Here is a 19,425-nt window from a genome sequence, read left to right as displayed (position 1 = left end):
TCTTTACTAATCTAAATCTGGTTTTACTTAATGTTAATGTTTAACTTTTAAACAAACTGCTATGTGCTGGATACATTGAGTGTAGCTTCTCTCTTGCACTCCGTTTGAGAAACGTTCATATTGGTGTGACGCTGCGTTTCCTCATTGTGCTTCTTTCCCTGTTTCTGATGTGGTGGCTACAACATACAACCAAGAAAACAACTGTTTACAGTGCAGAAGAGTGAAAATGATGTGGTTTGTGGGGCTGCTAGCTGCAGTGTTACCAAATGAGTTAGCTGAATCTGTGTTTCCTGAGGCTTTGTTCGTGCGCTCGTTCCTGTGTTATAAACCTCAGAGCGATACATGAGTAAGTGTTGAGAGAGGCCAGAGGATCTGAACTTGGTACTGACACCATGTGGGTTGTTGCCAGGATATTCTTTAACTCCCATTCTGTCGGCGAGAGTGAGCACTAACTTAATCTTCTCAGTTTGTGTGGCGCTCGTGTTAATGAATAGTTGCCACTGTATAATCCTCAAGGTTGTATTGAGAGGTTATTGAGATCCAATTTCATGCTGCACCTTAATTTGTACCCTCTTTTGAAATACTTCCGTATTTTTTCCCCAGTTTTGGCATTTTTCCCAAAGGAAAAAGCAACAAGAAAGGTGGACAGAGCTTCTGGTTGTGATTGTTTTCTGTTGTTTTTCTCTCTTTTTTTAAAAAAAAATATAGGTTCATGCTTTACTTCCAAGCACTTGAATTATTTCAGTACTGCTGACAAGGGAAAGATGACCTCTACTGTAGTAAGTAAACAAAATAATCAAAAATTCAAAATATTCCTCTCTGATATTTTTTTAATGATGTTTTATTTCTTTACAAGTAACTAACTTATTGGGTAACAAGTCTTTTAAAACGTGCAGTATTTGTTGTTTTCTTTTCTGCAAAAAGGACAGAATGTACTGTGAGGTGGGTGTAAGAGGCTTGAATTAACTAGCATTTCAAGTGCTCGGATACTCCTGGAAGAGATTTATGCTTTTAAAGCTTAACTTGAAGGGACAGATTGGAATGGTTTCTAATGAGTTCTGGAAGCACTTCCAGGATAAATATTCCAGCACCTGTTGTAAGCCAGTGTGTTTTAGAAATAGCTTAGAAATACCTGGTGTTGTTATAGGACAAAATGTGGCCATAAGCATTTATTCTAGACCCGGACAACTGCACATACAAAGGCTGTTACTTGTCAGCGTTTCTTTCAGTGATGGTACTGCCCAAAACTGTCCTTGCTGTTTATTTCTACCCTGTCAGATGTATCAGTGCAATGGTTTGTGTGGCCAGCTGGAGGGATGGGCTTGAGTCCTTCTTAGGTTGAGTTACTTTGGATCAGGAAACCAATCTCTTAATATGCCTTTCAGCCTCACTCTGTTATTTTTATCATTCAAAGTGCAAGGTATTAGCCATGTACTGTAAATCTCTGTGTAAATTGGAATCACTCGTATGTGTATGCATGCATGGTGTATTTCTGCTTTGGAGGAATTATTTAGTAGGGTTTTGAATGTAAGTGGCATCTCAAACTTAATTTGTCCTAATTGTAGACTTGTCTCTTGATTTTAATTTTTCTCCTTTTCCATCTCCTCAACATTATCATTTAGAGTCCACCGCCATACTATGAAAATCATGGCTTTCAGCCAGAAAACGTCTATCCTGCCAGGCAGCCAGTAGGTGCTAACCCATATTCACCGTACTTCTCAACAAATGCTCTGTCAGTGCCAAGCTATGTCCCAAGGGTTGCTACCTATCAGTCGACTAGGCCAGTGGTGCATTCACCCGGGAGAACATGTGCATTAAGTAAGTTTTGTCAGGATTTCTTCCAATTTTAGGCTTAAGGTCTTCCAAAGTAAGATAACAAATGAAAGGGATCTTCCCTTACAACTCCTGTATTAAAGGAGCCACCTCCCTGTTGATGAAGAAGTAATAGCTGTCTGGGATGCTGGTGTGACTGAACAGGAACCTGGGTGATTTGGGGGAAAGGTGGTAAAATGGAGAAAAGTCTGTCTGGCAAAAAATGTGTGTGTTTTAATGTCAAGGAAATAGGTAGTGCTGGTGTCTGAAAATTACTTTATTTGTGAACCTGATTTTTCTTTCTCACTTTCATTTCAGGTCTAAAGAAAGCCATAATAATTATATTATCCATTTTACTAGTAATTTGTTGTGCAATTGCTGCTTTCTTCGTCTGGTATTTTGGTAAGATTTTTTTTTTCTGTTCTGAAAGAAAAAATGTATTAAACTTTTAAAGTTAGAATATTATATTCCATTTTATGCTGAATTAAGGACAGGAAAAGCTTTGTTACCTATATCGTGACTGATAAACTAATATTGCTTTCTAACCACAGAATCACAGAATGGTAGGGGTTGGAAGGGACCTCTGGAGATCATCCAGTCCAACCCCCCTGCCAAAGCAGGTTCACCTACCGCAGGTTGCATAGGACAGCATCCAGACGGGTTTTGAATACCTCCAGAGGAAGAGACTCTGCAACCTCTCTGGGCAGCAGCAAAAGGGGGCAAAGAGGAATATTTTTTGCCCAAAATGGAGCAGTTTTGGTTTTATTTTTATTTTTAATGATTCCTTTCCCTTTATCAAGTAAATATGTTTTTTACATTAAGTGATATCATAAGCTTCTTTACTCTTCTGGAGCAGTTTATTCAGGTGCCTTCTCTGGAAAGCTCCAGTGTATCTGGCAAGAGCTGGTTCAGAGCAACTGTTTGGTGCTGTAGGTGTTATTAAAGAGTTTGACTTCTGGCAAGGATTCTTGCACTGGGCGATAGCTGGCATGCAACTGCATGGACAATGCATTCTGTGGTGCATTTCATTAGGGAAGTCACTGCTGTGCATCCTCTCTGAAATGGAGCTCTGTTCCAAATCCGAACTTCACTTTATTTCAGGTGAAGGAAAGAGTCTGAAGTAAATTTGTATACCTTAATTGTAAGAGTGCACACAGTCAAGGTCTGTTTTATTTTGGTAAAATGGGATCTCTCTTGAAGCAGAAATAATCACATCTCTTTATTTGTTTCTGTGAGGCTTCCGCTTTGGAAGTGCGTTAACGTGTGAGCCCAGCCTGTCTCACTGCTGTAAGCTGTACCACAGATAACATTTGCCTTGGAAGTCATCCCCAACTGGGGTGACTGAGCTCTGAAGCTGGGCTAGAGCAAGTCTGATCACTTATTTGAAGTTTGTCTTGTGCTATCTTAATTTCCCTGTCAATGAAAGCCACTTTTCAAAAGAAGCTAAAAACCAATTTGCTATGTTTTTAGGAGCCTCTCCTTTCTGTTCTGTTCTGTGAAGGAAAGTAAAGGAAGAGAGAAGGGAGTTCCTTTAAAACCATTAGGATGACACTTTGTGTTCTTAGGAGTTTGTTTTTTTTTACTCACTTTGATTTATACAGGTTGAATGTAATCTTGTTTTAAATGGCAGTGAAAGCAACAGGATGTAATTGGAGTAATCACTCTCTTCCTCCTGTTCTTTTTGTAAGTGTTATGCTTCGTCAGTGTAAAGCTGACTCCTCTTAGATGACTTAATGGTGCTTGCTTATTCAGGGGAGGCAATGGACAAAATCCAGTCAGCTGCATCAGTGGCTTAATCTGACAAGCAATGTAAAAGACAGAGCAATACATCTGTTGTGTCAGGCTGGGTCTCCTCCCATCTCTGAGTTTAAGAGCTCTTTCTGATGTTTTGCTCTAACAAAGTGGAATACTCCTTAAGATGAGAGTTGGCAGCAGTCGCCTGAGGCTAAGCTGATGTTCAGCCTAATGCTTGTGTTGTTCTCTCCCTGCAGTGGAGAATCGTTGTCTCGGCTCCTTGATAGAGTGTGGATCTTCAGGAGTGTGCATGCCGCCCTCGCACTGGTGTGATGGAGTGAGCCACTGCCCCAACGGGGAGGATGAAAACCGGTGTGGTGAGTGCCTGCAGTCAAGGAGGGTGGCCTTCAGCCAACTATGAGAGTTTTTGGGCTAATTGCCTTGTCCAAAGCTTGCCTAAGTTACAATAGGGCCGCTTTATCCTAAGTTTTCTCTCTAAAATGGTTTAGGATGTTTGAGTGCTATGAAGCCTATATCTAGATATTCAGTTTATTTCCAGTCCGATTGAAAAGCTGAAACAAAATGACTGGCTCAGGGGTTTGAGCTGGCTTAACTTTGAATCAGTTTTTAAAATATTACCTTTTAATTTCAATCAGGTTTGTGCAAAACTGAATGCGACACTGTCTCTGGAATGAACAGTCATTGCTGACTTCTTAATAGAACTTCAAGTGATAACATGAACTTGGTGGTCTTCAGTCAGGCTTGTCTTTTCTTTCCGTGTGTTTTGCGTTCCTCATTCTTCCAGTGGTACTTCAACTATTTCATAACTCCTCTGTGTAAGAAAGCCTGGTCTGATCAGTGTTTCCAACTGAAAAGACGCCAAGGGAAGCTTTAATGCAGAGCTGAAGGTGGAAGGTGGAAATATCATTGATTTGTCCATTCCAATGGTGTGGCACCTTGTTTCTAACACCTGTGTTGTGCCAGTGCCACTCTGGAAAACTCCAGCTTTGCTTTTACTCTCTCTGGGAACTTTTATTCTGTACCTGCCTCATGCAAGGTTAGCATTTACTGGCATAGGCGTTAAAGCTGTTCCTCTCCATTTGGTTGAATAATGATTTTTTGGAGAAGCTTGTTCAATCTGTTCTTTTGCTTGAACTATTTTATATTAAATTCTTGTGCAAATAAATGCATAATGGCATGGAATGTCAGAGCTAATTACTTCTTGTTACATTCTTGCTCTACAAATGTTTCTTTGAAGGAATTTGATGCATTAAGATACAATATAAAATATATTACAATAGATTATATTTTATTTATACACAATATATTATATATTAAGAAATATATGGTTGTGTAGATATAAGGAAAGATTGGCTATTGCAGTCTTTCTCAGTGACTGTGAAAGAGAATTTTGAGCATAAAAGCTGAAATGAAAAGGCGAACACTGTCTTTACGCTTGCATTTCTAAACTGATAGTTTATATAAATTGCCTTACACAAAAGAATTAAAGTTATTGTGATATTTCTGTCTACTTGATACTCAGAATTTGAATAGAAGGCAGCATTAAATTGACACCAGTTTATACATACTTGCAAATATTATGGGTAACAATACTTTTAAGTAGAGAAAGAGCAGTAATATAGTGTGTGGTGTTCTTGGTTTCTTTTTTTTTTCCTTACTGCTTTTCTTGCAGTTAGACTTTTTGGACCAAACTTTATCCTGGAAGTTTATTCACCTATCAGCAAGTCCTGGTATCCTGTTTGTCAAGATGACTGGAATGACGATTATGGGAAGATTGCATGTCAAGACATGGGCTACAATGTGTAAGTCTAACCTTCATCAGCCTTTGAACATACATGGAAAGGCTAAAATTTCCCTTTTGGCATTTTAAAGAATGCGTATCTGAAACAAAAAGCAGTTGGTGATCTAGTTCTTGTGAAACCAGGTGGGTCTGATTTTAATGACGGTGGCCGTTTCAAAATGAAACGTTGCTTCAACAAGTAACAGGGTCTCTGGCAGGTGTGTGGTATTTACTCAGTGGGGTCACTTGTATCCAATACATTAATTTATGACTGTCTTCCATAGCTTTCTTGAGATCATTATAATTATTCTATAATATCCAGTCTGACTTAACCTGTCATCAGCAATATTACATGGAAAACCCTGATCTTCTCAGGTCACAAGTGCCACCAGCTTGTGTGGAAGATCGCCATAAACATTTGTGGCCCCGAGGGCTGCCCATGTTCTCCACGTGTAACGCCGTAGCCTAAATTCATCTGTGGTTGAAATACGTGATGTTGCCTCTTTGATACAGTTGGCCAATACTGTCTTCTGTTTGCATGGAGTAATGGAGTGAATTTATTGCCCCAGTAGGCAGAACTTATGTGTGCCCATGAATTCAGGTCTCTGAACCAACAATGACCCCAGTAGTTCAATCTAGTGTTGTTCATGTCAAAAGCTCTAGCTTGGCACAGTTTATTGTTACATGTTTGAAAACTGAAACTACTGAGTTTCATAATGGACTTTGTGTTTTGCAGAGATACGTATTACTATAGTCGTGGAGTAACAACTGAAGTCAGCTTTAAAAGCTACATGAAGCTGAACACAAGTGCTGGGAATATAGACTTGTACAAAAAGCTGTATAGCAGGTATCTGTTTAATACATACTACTTTCCTTTCATCAGGAGTCTTTTTAGCTGTTGTAAGAAGTGGAGCTTCTGCCTGTAGCATGATGCAAGCACACCTTTCAATGAGAATTGTTAGAGAGAAAGAGTCTTTGTTTTTAATCTCATTGCAGCAATTGTTCTCCCTTCTGTCTGAAAACACGGCTGTCGTTTTTCCATCCTTCTTCTCCTATTTTAAAAGACATGTCCCATCCCATTCCCTCCATGCTGTCTAGAAGGTTGCTGTGTCAAAGATATATTTTTAAGGCTCTTTGATCATCAACAGGAGTTTCAGTGTGGTGACAATAGCTACCAGCTGTAACACATTCGCTGCTGCTGATACAGCTTTTTTCTTCAGTCACAGGAACACACAGCATGCAAAATGAATCTTTCACTATGGAAAGTATAATTTCTGTTCTCATTAAACAACTCTGAAGTGTCTAGTTTCTGTACCTGTAGACTGTCGTGGCTGCAAAGTTCCCGTGGTTCCCTTGTTTAGGTTCTTCTACAGCTACTTCTTAAATCAGCTTAACTTTTTCTCATGCTGTTCTTCATCTTGCTCCTCAATAGGGTTACAAACCTTTTCTACTGGTGACTGCAGTCTTCCACATGACAGTTGTGGTGAATGCAAGAAATGGTGGAGGCCAGATGGATGCTGGTAGGGTAGCTGGAGAGGGTGAAGAAAAGAGGGAACCTTCAGCAGAAAGATGGGGGTGAAGGCAGGGCATGTAGCTGGAAAGGGTAGGAAACAGTTGGAGGTTAAACTTTGCCCACAGTTTGCTTCATTGTGTGACTAAAATCCTGTTTGGTTTTTAAATTTTTTTTTAATTTCCATTGCAGTGATTCCTGTGCATCAGGAACTGTGGTTTCTCTGCGGTGCGTAGGTAAGTGTGTTTCTCAAACTTCTCCTTGTTCATGCTTTGAAATACTCTTGTCTGGGGAATCCTTTTGAATCTGCATAATTGATTGCTGTCTCTTGATGCACAGATAATTTAACTCTGGTTCCTGAGTTTCACACAGTGTAGTTTAAGGAGCAGGGTGTGGGAGGAGACAAGGACGATGTTGGATCCCCAGTTGCTTTTGTCTTTCCTGCCACCAGTTACTTTAAATGAGTTGCCTGCGGTAGCCCTCACCTGGCAGCTGCAGTGGGACATCCATGGCATATCTGCTCTCCCAACATATGGCCATTGGGTGAGCAGTGCATTCCTGATGGTGATGGCTGTCATGAGGCAACTCTGGGATGCTGTCTGCTTTGTTGCACAACACAAAGGCGTGTTTGTGTGGTTTGCCAGAGATGCTTGAATACCACAAAGGTGTGATGAACCACTGGTTTGTGGTGAACCGAGGGCAGCAGCTACCAAATACTCATCTTGACGTTGCAATGTGAAGGGGTCTAGGCTATGTCTAGGCTTGGGATCTCAATGTCTAGCCCAGGGGCCCAAGCTGCGGCCTACTGAATACTGGCAGTGGAGAGGTGGGATGTGATCTGTGCTCCCCCCTCTGCTAGTGAAGCCTGAGCTGCAGAAGCCACCTTCCACCAGCTTGCTCTTTAACTAACATCTCTGTGTGTAACTACCTCCTTAGAGTGTGGCCTGCCCACCAAAAGCATGAACGTCATGAACAGAATCGTGGGTGGCAGCAGGGCAGTGCTGGGGCAGTGGCCGTGGCAGGTCAGCCTCCACGTGCAGGGCACCCACGTCTGTGGGGGCTCCATCATCACCCGCCAGTGGATAGTGACAGCGGCACACTGCGTGGAAGGGTGAGTCTTGCTGGAGCGACCAGCTCGCTACTTGTTCATCTCTTGAATGACGATTTTTTTTTTTTCTTGCTTCGGGCTGAAATGCACAAATTTACTCAAGTCTCCCAACTTTCTGCTTTAATACTGAATTAAACGCCATTCCTCCCCTCCACCTTGCCTTGAATGCAGGTGCTAGGTACGGTATTTTGTCTGTGTAGCAGTATGGTTTTCAAGTATTCAGGGAAAATTTGTTCTGGAGGAGACTGGCTGCAGATCATCTGTCTGCTTTGTACAGGAAGAAAATCTTATTCTACTTGTTAAAGGTGAAAATTAAATTTGACAGTGGTGTTGGGCACAGATACCCACTCCACTTAAGAGGTAAACTCAAGGCACCAAACTTAATGCCAGACAGTGCAGTATTTTCATGAAGATGTTTAATTACACTGTAAGGAAAAAAAGAAAAAAAAATCCCAAACCCTCAAATGTTGCACAACTGTAGATATGATCAATCTAAAGATATCTATAGCATTTATTTCCTTGTACCTTCTTGCTAGAGGGTAGTAAAGCCCAAGTCAGTATTAAATGTAGATTTATACTTACCCAAGGAGCACTTTACATTAGGCATCAACAAGAAAAACAGGTGGTGCTTTGTACATTTTTAACCTATAAAGGGTGTTGTGGTACCTTGGGAATGGTGTCAGAATATGTTTAAAAGGTGGCCAATTCTGTTGGAGGGAAAACCCATTTAGCAAAAGCATTTTGATGGTAGGTTGGCTGGATCACAGTTTGAGGCTAAGCCAAGGAAAAGTAACTTTGTCCTTAACCTTGAGAAAGGAATGCAAGTGTTTATCTTTGTGACAATCCTATCCCTCCTTTGTTTTCTGATTTGAGCTCTGGAGTATGCAAAAGCTTTAGGAATGACAACCAAGCTGTAGGTGGCACAAAACTGGTTTTCAGTCTTGATTTTTTTTTTTTTTTTTGAGGTGGGTTGACTTGCAAGCTCTACTGCCTTGGCAGTTCTAATGGAGGGTGTTTTAACACTTGTGGGAAGTTTTCTATTGAGCACTTGTAAACTGCTGGAGCGCAAGAGACTTCTTAAATTACGTCTAGCCAGCATGCTTAACATTTAAAAAACCCACTAAAATAGAACCAAAAAAAAAATCATGGCATTTTCAAGATAGTGGAATTCCTTCACTAGATCATGTCTTTTCTAATTCTGGCTTCTGCTGCCCTTGCATGCTTTGGATAGTACATGCAAGTGATATCACTGACATGTGAGACCTCAGAAATAACTGCTTGATCCCTCAGCCATGGAAATCAATAGACTTCAGTGTTGTAGTCTCAGACTGTAATTTGCTGTGCTGAGTGACTAAAGGGATAGACAGTGATACTTAACCCATTCAAAAGATTTTTTTAAAGTATATATTTATGAAATTAGAGTCAAGCTTTCTCAAAGTAAGATGTCTTTCAATTTGTTCATCTTATTTTTCAGAAGCGATAGTCAGATGCATGTGCATTCTTGGTCGCACATACATTTGACTACCGTTTCTGAAGACAAATTTTTGAAGGTCATAAGCAGATAAGCAAACCTTGTAACCTTCCTTTTTTCTGTAGACGATTTTCTGACCCGTACATCTGGAGGGCTTATGTTGGGATTCTGAATCAGAATGAGATGCTTTTAAGATATGGATACAGAGTGCAACAGATAATTTCCCATCCGGATTATGATACAGATTCTAAAGACAATGATGTTGCCCTTATGAAGTTAGAGACACCGCTGACTTTTAGTGGTACGTATTCTCCTCTTCTTAAGGCAAAAATCCAATGGCAATGAGCACATCTTTTACAACTTCTGAAGTTCATCAGGAAATCCTTGTAGATACTTACGGGAGGAACACAAAATGTGGGTAGAGACACCTTAGAGACAGAGACAGGGTAGAGGTTGAGATAAAGGGCACACCCTCTGATTTTCTAAGTAGGATTCATTTAAATCTAGTACACAATAATGGAGTTTGGGCTCGTCTCAATAATGTACTTTGACCCTAGAATGCTATATGGTGCTTAAATATTATCACTCCTATATGTGTAGACTGAGGATGTAGCGGTGGAGTAGTTGACTAAACCCTAAACAAAGTTATGTCAAATAACAATTGGGAAAAAAATAAACTCAAAAACATTACAAGAAGTTCCTTTCTTAAAAGTAGATATAGGCTGTAAGCAAGCAGTAAAAAATAGAGGACAAACCATTATTTAAACTTGAAATGCTTTTGTGTACAGGTTCTTTAGATTTCAATGCATCTGTGTAAAGCTGCTAGAAGTAATCTGGAGGGGCTCTTGTGCTGCTGAAGGGAGGTTGTCTACCAAGTTTTTGTGTTTCACACTTCTTGTGTATAGGCATTGAATCCTGCTGGTACTGTGATTATTTTCAGCAGGGTTTTGCAAAGACAATGCGGAGAGGTAGTTGTTAGAAGTTTTTCTTCTTTGTCCTCTACCCTCAGAAAAGCTGGTGTTAATTGTTCTAGTGAGCCCAATGAATTGAGCTAGAAACATTAACTGTGCTTGTTCCCTACTTTGAGGTGAAGATTAGGTAGCCTGGGAAAGGGCAGCTGGTAAGCTTTCTGCTGCTGCCTGCATTGCACGGTATTGCTTATCTGCAAAGATGGTTAAGTACAGCAAAAAAGCATAGTGTGTATGTATGTAAGCAGTGGTCATGCAGCGATATTTCATTTGCATTTATTTGGAATTATGCCTGGACATGTGGGATTACAGTTGTTACTGTGTTTCTTTTGTAGATACTGTACGGCCAGTTTGTCTGCCTAATCCAGGAATGATGTTCCAGCCTAATCAGCGGTGCTGGATATCTGGGTGGGGAGCAGAGTACCAAGGAGGTAAAGGCTGGCTCGGGAATATTTTGGTCTTCTACATAGACTGGTCCTCTTCAGTCTACAAATAATTGTTGCATGGCCTGATTGGGCAGTTTGAGCCAGATGTGCTGATACACTAGTTTTTTCACCCATTTTACAGCCCCTAATATTACATAGGGTGTTCTGTCTCAAAGCAACTTGTGATGTGTTGCATTCAGAAGACTGCAAAGGAGCCTTGAGTCAGTACTGGAGTCCAGAACTATTCACACAGGAAACAATTATGTGACCCTGATAGCAGGGCCACCTCTCCTGCAACAAGAGTGGCTGTAAGCCAAGCCAGTCCTCTGTGGACAGGGGAAAAGGCAGGAGTCTGTCCTTTCCATCATCTGAAGCTAGAATATCATAATTTCATAGGTTTCCTTCTGTATGAGAAGGTGGATGAGGGCGTGGGAAGGGGGGTGTTGGGGGAGCTGGACCCTGAGTATGAGAATTGCTGGCAGCTTGTGCTGGACCATGAAACTGTGTGGAGGTCCTCTTCACCTCTTGCAGACTTCGTGTGCTTTGAACAGCCCTGTAGATAACACAGTTGACTTGGGGCTGGAGTAGGCAGGTGGGTGCCATGTGCTCTTGCTTTGCAGTACACTGAGAGCAAAGCAGGGTAACTCACTGACCTCTGGGGAGTTTTAATGTTGCAGTTGTATGGCCATTCGCACAAAGACATCTTAAGTGGCCACTCCTGATGTTTCTAGTAAGTTTATTGCATCTTGAACAGTGTAAGCTGCTGGGATTTGTTAATAGCAACATAATATGATGCTTGTTCCAATTTTATCTTTGTATCTGTGTTTTTTGTGTATGTTTCAATTTTAGGTAAAACATCAAATAACTTGAATTATGCTCTGGTGCTCTTAATAGAACATTCTAGATGTAATTCTGTCTATATCTATAATGATATGATTTTGCCTACAATGATCTGTGCTGGATATCTAGAAGGAGGAGTTGATTCTTGTCAGGTAATTATTCCTGATTAACAGCTAATAGTGATCAGATTATTTTTGTGGTCTTACTTGTAGGCTTTTTTAATAGGCAGCTAATTACAGACAGATCCTATGTATAAAAACCAACCAAACAAAAAACTCAAACTAGCACTTTTGTTGGGCAGGCTTCTAGTTCTTTTTGTGGTGCATCCCTTTAAAAGGGAGAGCTTTTGGTTCATCTTCTGAATGGCTGCCAGTTCTGAGTTCTCGCTAAATACCCAAAGAGGGCGAGGCAGTCCTTTTTAATGCTTCAAGGATGTTTTATTATGTGGCACTTGAATGAATGCTCTTCAGAATCACAGTGATACCCTAGCATTATGCTTGTGAACAAGAAAGTCAATAGAGCCTATCTCATTTAGTGCTTTGAGCAAATAATTTTCATCCCTGTTGCAAGCTGTCATCATTTAATACTGTAATTGCCATTGTATTTTGTTTTAGTGACAGCCTTAAAATGGTGGTTAGCTTTTTTTGAAACTTAACCTATATTCATGAAGTGAAATGGATTGTGTCTTTCCTGGTGGCCAGACCACTAATAATTTGTTTATATTTTGTGCAGGGGGACAGTGGAGGTCCGCTAGTAACTAACAAAGACTCCGTGTGGTGGCTGGTTGGAGATACTAGCTGGGGAACTGGCTGTGCTAGTCCCAATAGACCTGGAGTGTATGGGAATATGACTGTGTTTACAGATTGGATATATAAAAATATGCAGGTGAAGTATTTGGATGTTCTTAATAATGTTTTTAATGTCCCAAATCCTGAAACTTGATTTTATTTATAAAAATAAGTGAATGTGACTTGTCTGCTAATGAAGCTGTTCTGTTGAGAAGCATCCAAGTAATTGATAAGATAACCTGTCAGCAGAACTTGAACCTTTGGTTTTGTTTTGTTTTGTTTTGTTTTAAACAGGCAAACAGATGACAATGTTGGCTGTCCTTCTTGCTGATCCATGTTTCTGAGAACGAGAGTAAATGAAACCATGTGTGCCTGGGATATTTATTCACTTTGCAAATGATTTTTTTTTTTCTCTTTGAATTTTAAAAATAACATGAAGGATTGCACACTCGGTTCTGTGCTGGCTACAGTGACTGATCTTAATCAGTGAAGGATTATCACAATGAGCACCTTTCTTCTTCTCATGGTGCCTGGCAGAAAGTGGTTCTGTCAACTGCTTGCTGAAATGTCTCTCTTTAGTTGAGTAACTTTCACTTAATAATCGGGTACAGGCTTATAATGGCAATTTTAATCATAAATTAATTTCAGATTTTTGTAGCAGGATGCTGAGATGGTTTAGTAGTGTTTAAAATTAAATGTTAAGTAATGTGAATTTTGAATCTGTGAGCTGCTGGTTGGCATTTGAAAAAGAAATGTCTGTTTTTTGGTATATATGAAGGGAAGTTTTCATGCACTACAGTAGAGGCACAGAAAAAAATACTGTATATTCAGGTAGTTAAAAATCCTCAGGATCTTGACACAGCAGTCATCCAAGCCAGATTGATGGAAGTGAGACCAGTCTGACAGTAATTAGAAGCACTGTTCTGCCTTAAGCTGCTCTGAACCCAAAAAGGGCAAGACCCGCCATCACTCAATGTAGGCTATGGAGAGGGGCGCACCGGAGCTGTAGCAGGAAGTGGTTGGTTAAATGTCTCGATGTCGAGGTCCCTGGCTGTGCACATCGAGGTTGACTCTTGAACTCTCCCTGCTGTGAAAGGCAAAGAACAAAGTTTTTCAGTAAGGCTATGTTGCAAGCGATAGACTTGTGATTGCAGACACATGTACAGAGGCTGGATGTTTTAGACAAAAAACCCACAAATCTGCGTTTCTGTGTAACCAGATGAACTACCTCATTTATTAAATTTGGCTTTTTAGTTCCTTAAACTCTTTTATATGTATATTTTTAGCAAAATATAATTAATCTCAGAGTGCCACCTCAACTAGGATTTTAAAAATAATTTATAATCATAGTACAGAGGATCAAAAAGCCATACCAAGTCACTTTTGTTAAGGATAAATCCTTTAAATGAAATTACTCTACTAGTCTTATTTTCTCTTTTGGTACTGAAATGCAATTATCTTGCATGTAAACACTGCACCAAATAAATATTTTTTTTTAATGAATACTCTTCTACAGTAGTCATTTATATCTGTTTGGTTGGGTCTTTTTGGACGCGGTTGCTGGATTCATCGTGAAGTGCTTTCAGAATCTGATTTTTTAAAAAATGCAACCAATCAGCCAACAACAAAAAAATCAAACAACCAAAGCAAAAGAACAGCAACACAAGAGGGTGATCCAAGAGACTGTTCGAATTTCAGAACTTCAGGTCCCTGAGCAAACCTAGGGCAAGAGAGCTGGATGTCCGGGAGTGTTGGATGTCTTTAGTGGCTGTGTCTGATGAAATCACTTAAGACTTGTGAAATTGAACTAAATAAGGAAGTTTAGCCTAAAGGCAGTGGGGTAAGGGAGTCGCACCCTCCTATTTTGTTATTACACCTCATGCTGCCTGAAGCAATGTGTACCTGCCTCTCTTTTCTAGGTGTGAGACAGGGTGTTTTCCAACAGCATATGAGCATCAGGAACGCTTCGGGAGATACCAAGAAGTAGTCAACAGGTTTAAAGTAGTTTCAAAATAGGAATTAAATAAATCAAGTTGTTATGGTGTAAGGCTTTTCTATGGCTTCTGACCTGCAGCACTGTAAGTGAACAGTAGCAAAACAGTATACTGAAATGTGGAGAGCTGGCTGTAGTGCTAAACAAGGTTAAGAAAGCTGTATGCTGTACTGGGATGAATGCTGTGCCACAGCAGTCAGCCATCTGCTGCTGCAATTTCTTGTCAGGGGGGCAAACTCTTAATCATTTCTAGCCTGAAGAGGTTTCTCTTGTAAACATCTTGGAAATTACTACATGGCACACTGGTACAAGCACCTTTTTTTTTTGTTTTAGCTGAATGCAGACATTACTCTTGCTACACAAAATGAAGCTTTGCTTGTGAAAACAAATCTCCATGTGAAAGATCTCATGAATACAGCATGCGGTATTATATTTTGCGCTGGCTTCCATGAAATGAAAGAGTTTTCTGGAAAGGTTCTCCCTGCAGTGGGTAGGGGAAGGAGAAAGGCAGCACGCTACATGCTGAGACACCCTTCTAATGTTTAACATCCTAGATGATTTAATCCCTTTTGGACATCCCAATCCTGCCATCTATTGAATTGCTCATCAGTTCCAAAATTTCAGGTGATGCTTCAGGCATCCAAAAGAGCCTCTTAACCTTTCTCTACAAATCAGAGAACTGACAAAGGAGAAACGCAGCCAGCAGCATCCTGTGGATGTACTGATCAGATGGAGTTAACTTTCTTTTTCCTCTAGACTGGAACTGTTTCATGCCCATTGTGTGCACCCTCTCAACCTACTGAGTTGAGACTTAACAGTGGCAACACCTTGCAGTCATCTTTCAGGCGATAGCAGGAAAGACAACAAAGAGAGGCAAAAACACAGAGAGAGATTGCTAGAGTTGTGCAGTAAGTGTCATCTAGGAAAGTCAGATAATTTAATTTCTAGAGTTTGTGAGTTATACAGCTGAAAGCCCTCATCCTTCTTAAAAAAAAAAAAAAGGAAAAAAAACCCCACAAAACCAAAACAACAAAATGTAACCCTCAGACCTCTAGCTTTTTAATAATGATTTCAATGATTGCACAGCGTTCATAAAGCAAATGTTTAAAAGTGGGTTAACATTTATTTAGTCATAACTCATCCAATGGAGCACTTCACGTAAGGGTAAGTGTTCGCATATAACTGGTTATGGAAAATAAAGCAGAACTGAACATTAGAAATGAGTGATAAAGGTCTGCGCTGACATTACATTTTTAGGTGATTTTACAAATTTGTTCAATAATGCTAGAAAATGAGTATAAAAACACTTCTGTGTCATGGTTGAAATAGAAATAAAATAGTAATGATGATGATGATAAAAAGTTGTACTGAAGAGAACAGAAGAAATAAAAACCACCTAAACCCAAGAAAAACAAGTGATGCAACTGTTCACCACCCGCTGACTGATGCGTAACCAGACCCTGAGCAGTGATTGCTCCCTCTGGCTAACCCCCCCAGCTGCTATACTGAGCATGAGAATATATATAGCACAGAATATCCTTTTGGACAGTTTGGGTCAGCTGTCCTGGATGTGTTTCTACCCAGCTTCTGGTGGAGAAACTGAAAAAATCCTTGATTTAATGTAAACATTGCTTGGCAACATCTAAAGCATTGACGGGTTATCATGTTATTCTCAGCACAAATCCAAAACATAGTCTCCTACTAGCTACTAGGAAGGAAATTAACTCTATCCCAGCTAAAAGCAGCATGTTCTGAAGAATGAAGAAATCTACAGTGAGGCGAAGTCTCTCAGGTTCTGGCAGGCTTTGGTGAGACGATCAACTCGTTGGCTGAGGTAGGTCCTATGTTTAGCAGCTTCACTGTCCTCTTGAAGGAGTTGGTCGATCTTGTCTTTTTCTTGCAAAAGTTGCAACATTGCGGTCTGTAAGTTTTCCCCGAAGTCATGAAGGCCAGAAGACAGGATGATCAGAGGTATCTGATTGGAGAGGCGTTTACTTGCTCCCTGCAAGAAGGGGAAAAAAATGCAGAAGACTTGTTTCCCAAAAGGAAAAAAAAGAAAAAGAATGGGCTACAGGTAATCCAGTAAGAAGTGTCAGCACAGTTTAAAAATATTGTATTGAGTTACTGTTTAAGAAGTTGAGTGCTTCTAGGAACTAAAGAAAATGTTTGCAGTTAGTATCTTTTTTTGCCTAAAGACCCAAAAAATAAGAGTTAGGGAAATGACAGTTGTTGCTTTTTTCTCTCAGTGAACAAAACCCACGGCAGGCTGTTCCCTGCTTTGCTCTGCCAGCTATCATTGGTACGAGCTATATGAGGACATACATGGTAAACCATACTTGTTAACAATTTCTAGTGTCAAACCTGCCTTCTCTGAACAGTACCGATCTGTTACGGTACAGGAAATGAAAGTGATATTTCCAAAGGTGGTAAATTCCTGTATCACAGAATCACAGAATATTAGGAGTTGGAAGGGACATCTGAAGATCATCCAGTCCAACACCCCTGCCAGAGCAGGATCACCTAGACTAAGTCACACAGGAATGTGTTCAGGCAGGTTTTGAATGTCTCTAGAGAAGGAGACTCCACAACCTCTCTGGGCAGCCTGGTCCAGTGCTCTGTAACCCTCACAGTAAAAAAGTTTTTCCTTATGTTCACATTCTGTATGTAGATGGTATTTCTGATGTGGTTGTCCTTTTAAGTATAAGACAGTTTTCAAGTAAGCTTTAACCTTGAGGAAAACATCTTCAGTAATAGTGAAACTAGACTGCGTCTACACTACACCTACTGATATACCAATGAGATAGTTTTCTCCTTAAACTGACAAGGTAACTGGTCTAGCAATCTATGCAATTGAAACAGATTGACCTTGAAGAGCTTGTGAGGCCCTTTCCCCAGAGACATGGCAGAGCTTGGGAACTCTAGCTTGTGTTCTTGGGCGATGGGAGGTTCAAAGCCTCTTCAATGCTGGGAGTGAGCTGCCTCCAGCCCTCCTGGAGCCATGTAGCACTTATGCCCGAGAGACTGGCTGCAATTGAGAGAGGTGCCGTCTTGCTTTCTTTTTGTGGCACCTGACTTGAAAATGGCAGTGAGAAGACCAGGTAGAGGCATATTTGATTTGTAGGCCCTGTAGGGTTTAGGCAGCCCATTTCCAGAGAAGTCTAAGGTATTTCTGGTTTTAGATACTTCTGGAGCTCAGTGGCTGCAAGTCTTTTGTGTACAAGGATAGGGTTGAGCTCAAGCTGAACAATACTTAAAACTAGATGTTTGTTTTTTTCTTTCTAGTTTGCAGAGATCTAGTCAATAACAAGAAATTTGACTGAATTGGCTAAAGCACTTACTGAGCCTGCCTGTTCTCTAGTCACTACTGACAATGGTGGGAGGGAGCCTAGGTGCTTTAAATATGGGTGTTTTTCTGGAGGCAAACTGTATCCAGGATCTTGACAGTCCCACCATAGCTAGCACAGATTCATGCATGCTATTTTCAAAGGCTGTGGACTCTTAAGAGCTTCCATCCCATTCAAAGTGTATTTGGCCTTGCGTAAGTCCCACAGAGATACGAAGCCCTGCTATTTCTTATTGTTGAAAATTATTGTTAGGGCATTTACAAAAAATTATAACTAGCATTTAAGACATTTGTGTTATAGCAGAGAGTATAGAGAGGCAGGAGGGAAGAAGCTTATTCAGTTCTGCCTTTGACTCGTGCTCTCTGAAAGCCGATGGTTTTCTCTCCATCAACCTGAGCAGCCCAAACATTTAAGCATAGGAATTTGTCAAAACCTTGCTATTGAAATTCAAGGTGAGCTGCTACCTATGTTACTGCATTATTAATATTTACCCTGTTGCTTTCTGAGGGAGTTTTATGAAACAGAGATCAAAGCAAATCCTGCTACTGCGTGTTCTCTTTTCTGTCTTTCTTTAACATGATCTTTGTTAAAACATCCCATTTGTCTTCAGAGACTTAACTTCTATCTGCAGTACAATATACACACTCTGATCTCTACAGACAGCTGAATCCATTTTACCTTAACATTTTATCTATTGCTCCTCCTGCCGCATTAGTTTAGGATCTGACTGCAAGCCACAGACACCACTTTCTGCTGCCAGCAGAAATGTGCAGAGGGGCTCGAGGCTGACCTGAGCTCTCAGATGCTATGTCAAATATAGAAGTGCTGTGTATGTGATGTTGTTAAGCTCACGGAAACTACTGTCTTTTGAAAACCATGAGACAGACTTGCACTGGGGAAAGCAATTCTAGGACTGTTGCTTCCTTTGCTGGAGAGGGGGATTTGCAATCAACTGAATGCCAACAACTTCTAATTACAAGGGCAAGTGCTCTTCCCCATTCTGTCTTCTCCTCCATGCTGGTAAGTGACCATCCTTCCCTCCCCCCCTTGACACTTGTCCCCATAAGAAAGCCACAAGAGAGCAGTGGGTCTGTGTAGGCAGCAGGGAGTCTCCCCCTTTTCCATGAAAGGCCAGAGGAGGGTGAGAAGAGGACTCACATGCCAATAGCTTATTTCCCGAGCAAGGAGCAGCCACAGGAGGCAGCTGTGCCAGGCTGGGGGGTAGCTGACAAGTGGCTTAGGAGCCAGCTGCCATTTTAAGAGCCTTGTGGGCTTGTCTGATCACCATATCCCACAGTGCACAAGTGCTTCTCCACAGTGACTGTGCTGATACAGCCCATCAGACCAGCTTTGCTCTGGCCTTTTTATCACTGGTCAGAAGCTCTGATTGATTTGTGCAAAAGCTGTGCATGTACCTGGATGAAACACTTATAACGCTGTGCTACTATTCCCTGCACAGTAGTAGTATTGTATGAAAGAGTCGCATTGACTCCAGTGAGATCTGGACAAGTGGTATATGCTGCAGCACTCAGGGTGCAGAAGAACTGCTGTGTCATAGTCTGTAAACTCACATTGAAATAGGCCTTTATGTGATAAACCAGTTCCTGGACAAAGGAAGGCTCTTGATTCAA

General features: G+C 40.7%; 2 protein-coding genes across 2 annotated transcripts in view; one reads left to right on the top strand and one right to left on the bottom strand.

The window, feature by feature from the left end:
- Window positions 1–764: 764 nt before the first annotated feature.
- On the top strand, window positions 765–12,862 carry TMPRSS2 (transmembrane protease, serine 2). The gene is made up of 13 exons (XM_010183206.1): window positions 765–779; window positions 1,623–1,818; window positions 2,131–2,214; window positions 3,804–3,923; window positions 5,240–5,369; window positions 6,084–6,194; window positions 7,050–7,093; window positions 7,794–7,968; window positions 9,562–9,737; window positions 10,740–10,835; window positions 11,679–11,821; window positions 12,402–12,554; window positions 12,752–12,862. The coding sequence occupies exons 1-13, from the start codon at window positions 765–767 to the stop codon at window positions 12,761–12,763; spliced, it is 1,455 nt and encodes a 484-aa protein (XP_010181508.1). The 3' UTR covers window positions 12,764–12,862.
- A 3,356-nt stretch (window positions 12,863–16,218) lies between these two features.
- LOC104539625 (interferon-induced GTP-binding protein Mx-like) overlaps window positions 16,219–19,425 on the bottom strand; it is a 16,764-nt gene continuing 13,557 nt past the window's right edge. The window contains 2 exon segments of the mRNA XM_010183207.1: window positions 16,219–16,452; window positions 19,366–19,425. The exon segment at window positions 19,366–19,425 is cut by the window's right edge and continues 6 nt beyond it. Coding sequence (XP_010181509.1) covers window positions 16,219–16,452; window positions 19,366–19,425 — 294 coding nt within the window.

The sequence above is a fragment of the Mesitornis unicolor genome, unplaced genomic scaffold, assembly GCF_000695765.1.
Source record: "Mesitornis unicolor isolate BGI_N332 unplaced genomic scaffold, ASM69576v1 scaffold11374, whole genome shotgun sequence".
In the NCBI taxonomy this organism is placed as follows: domain Eukaryota; kingdom Metazoa; phylum Chordata; class Aves; order Mesitornithiformes; family Mesitornithidae; genus Mesitornis; species Mesitornis unicolor.
Note: the sequence above shows the minus strand (reverse complement) of the source record. Positions and strands in the feature narration are given on the sequence as shown.

Coding starts and splice junctions, on each gene's coding strand:
- TMPRSS2 (XM_010183206.1), top strand. Junction 3,924..5,239: donor GGAGGATGAAAACCGGTGTG/GTGAGTGCCTGC, acceptor CTTTTCTTGCAG/TTAGACTTTTTGGACCAAAC. Junction 10,836..11,678: donor GGGAGCAGAGTACCAAGGAG/GTAAAGGCTGGC, acceptor TTTCAATTTTAG/GTAAAACATCAAATAACTTG.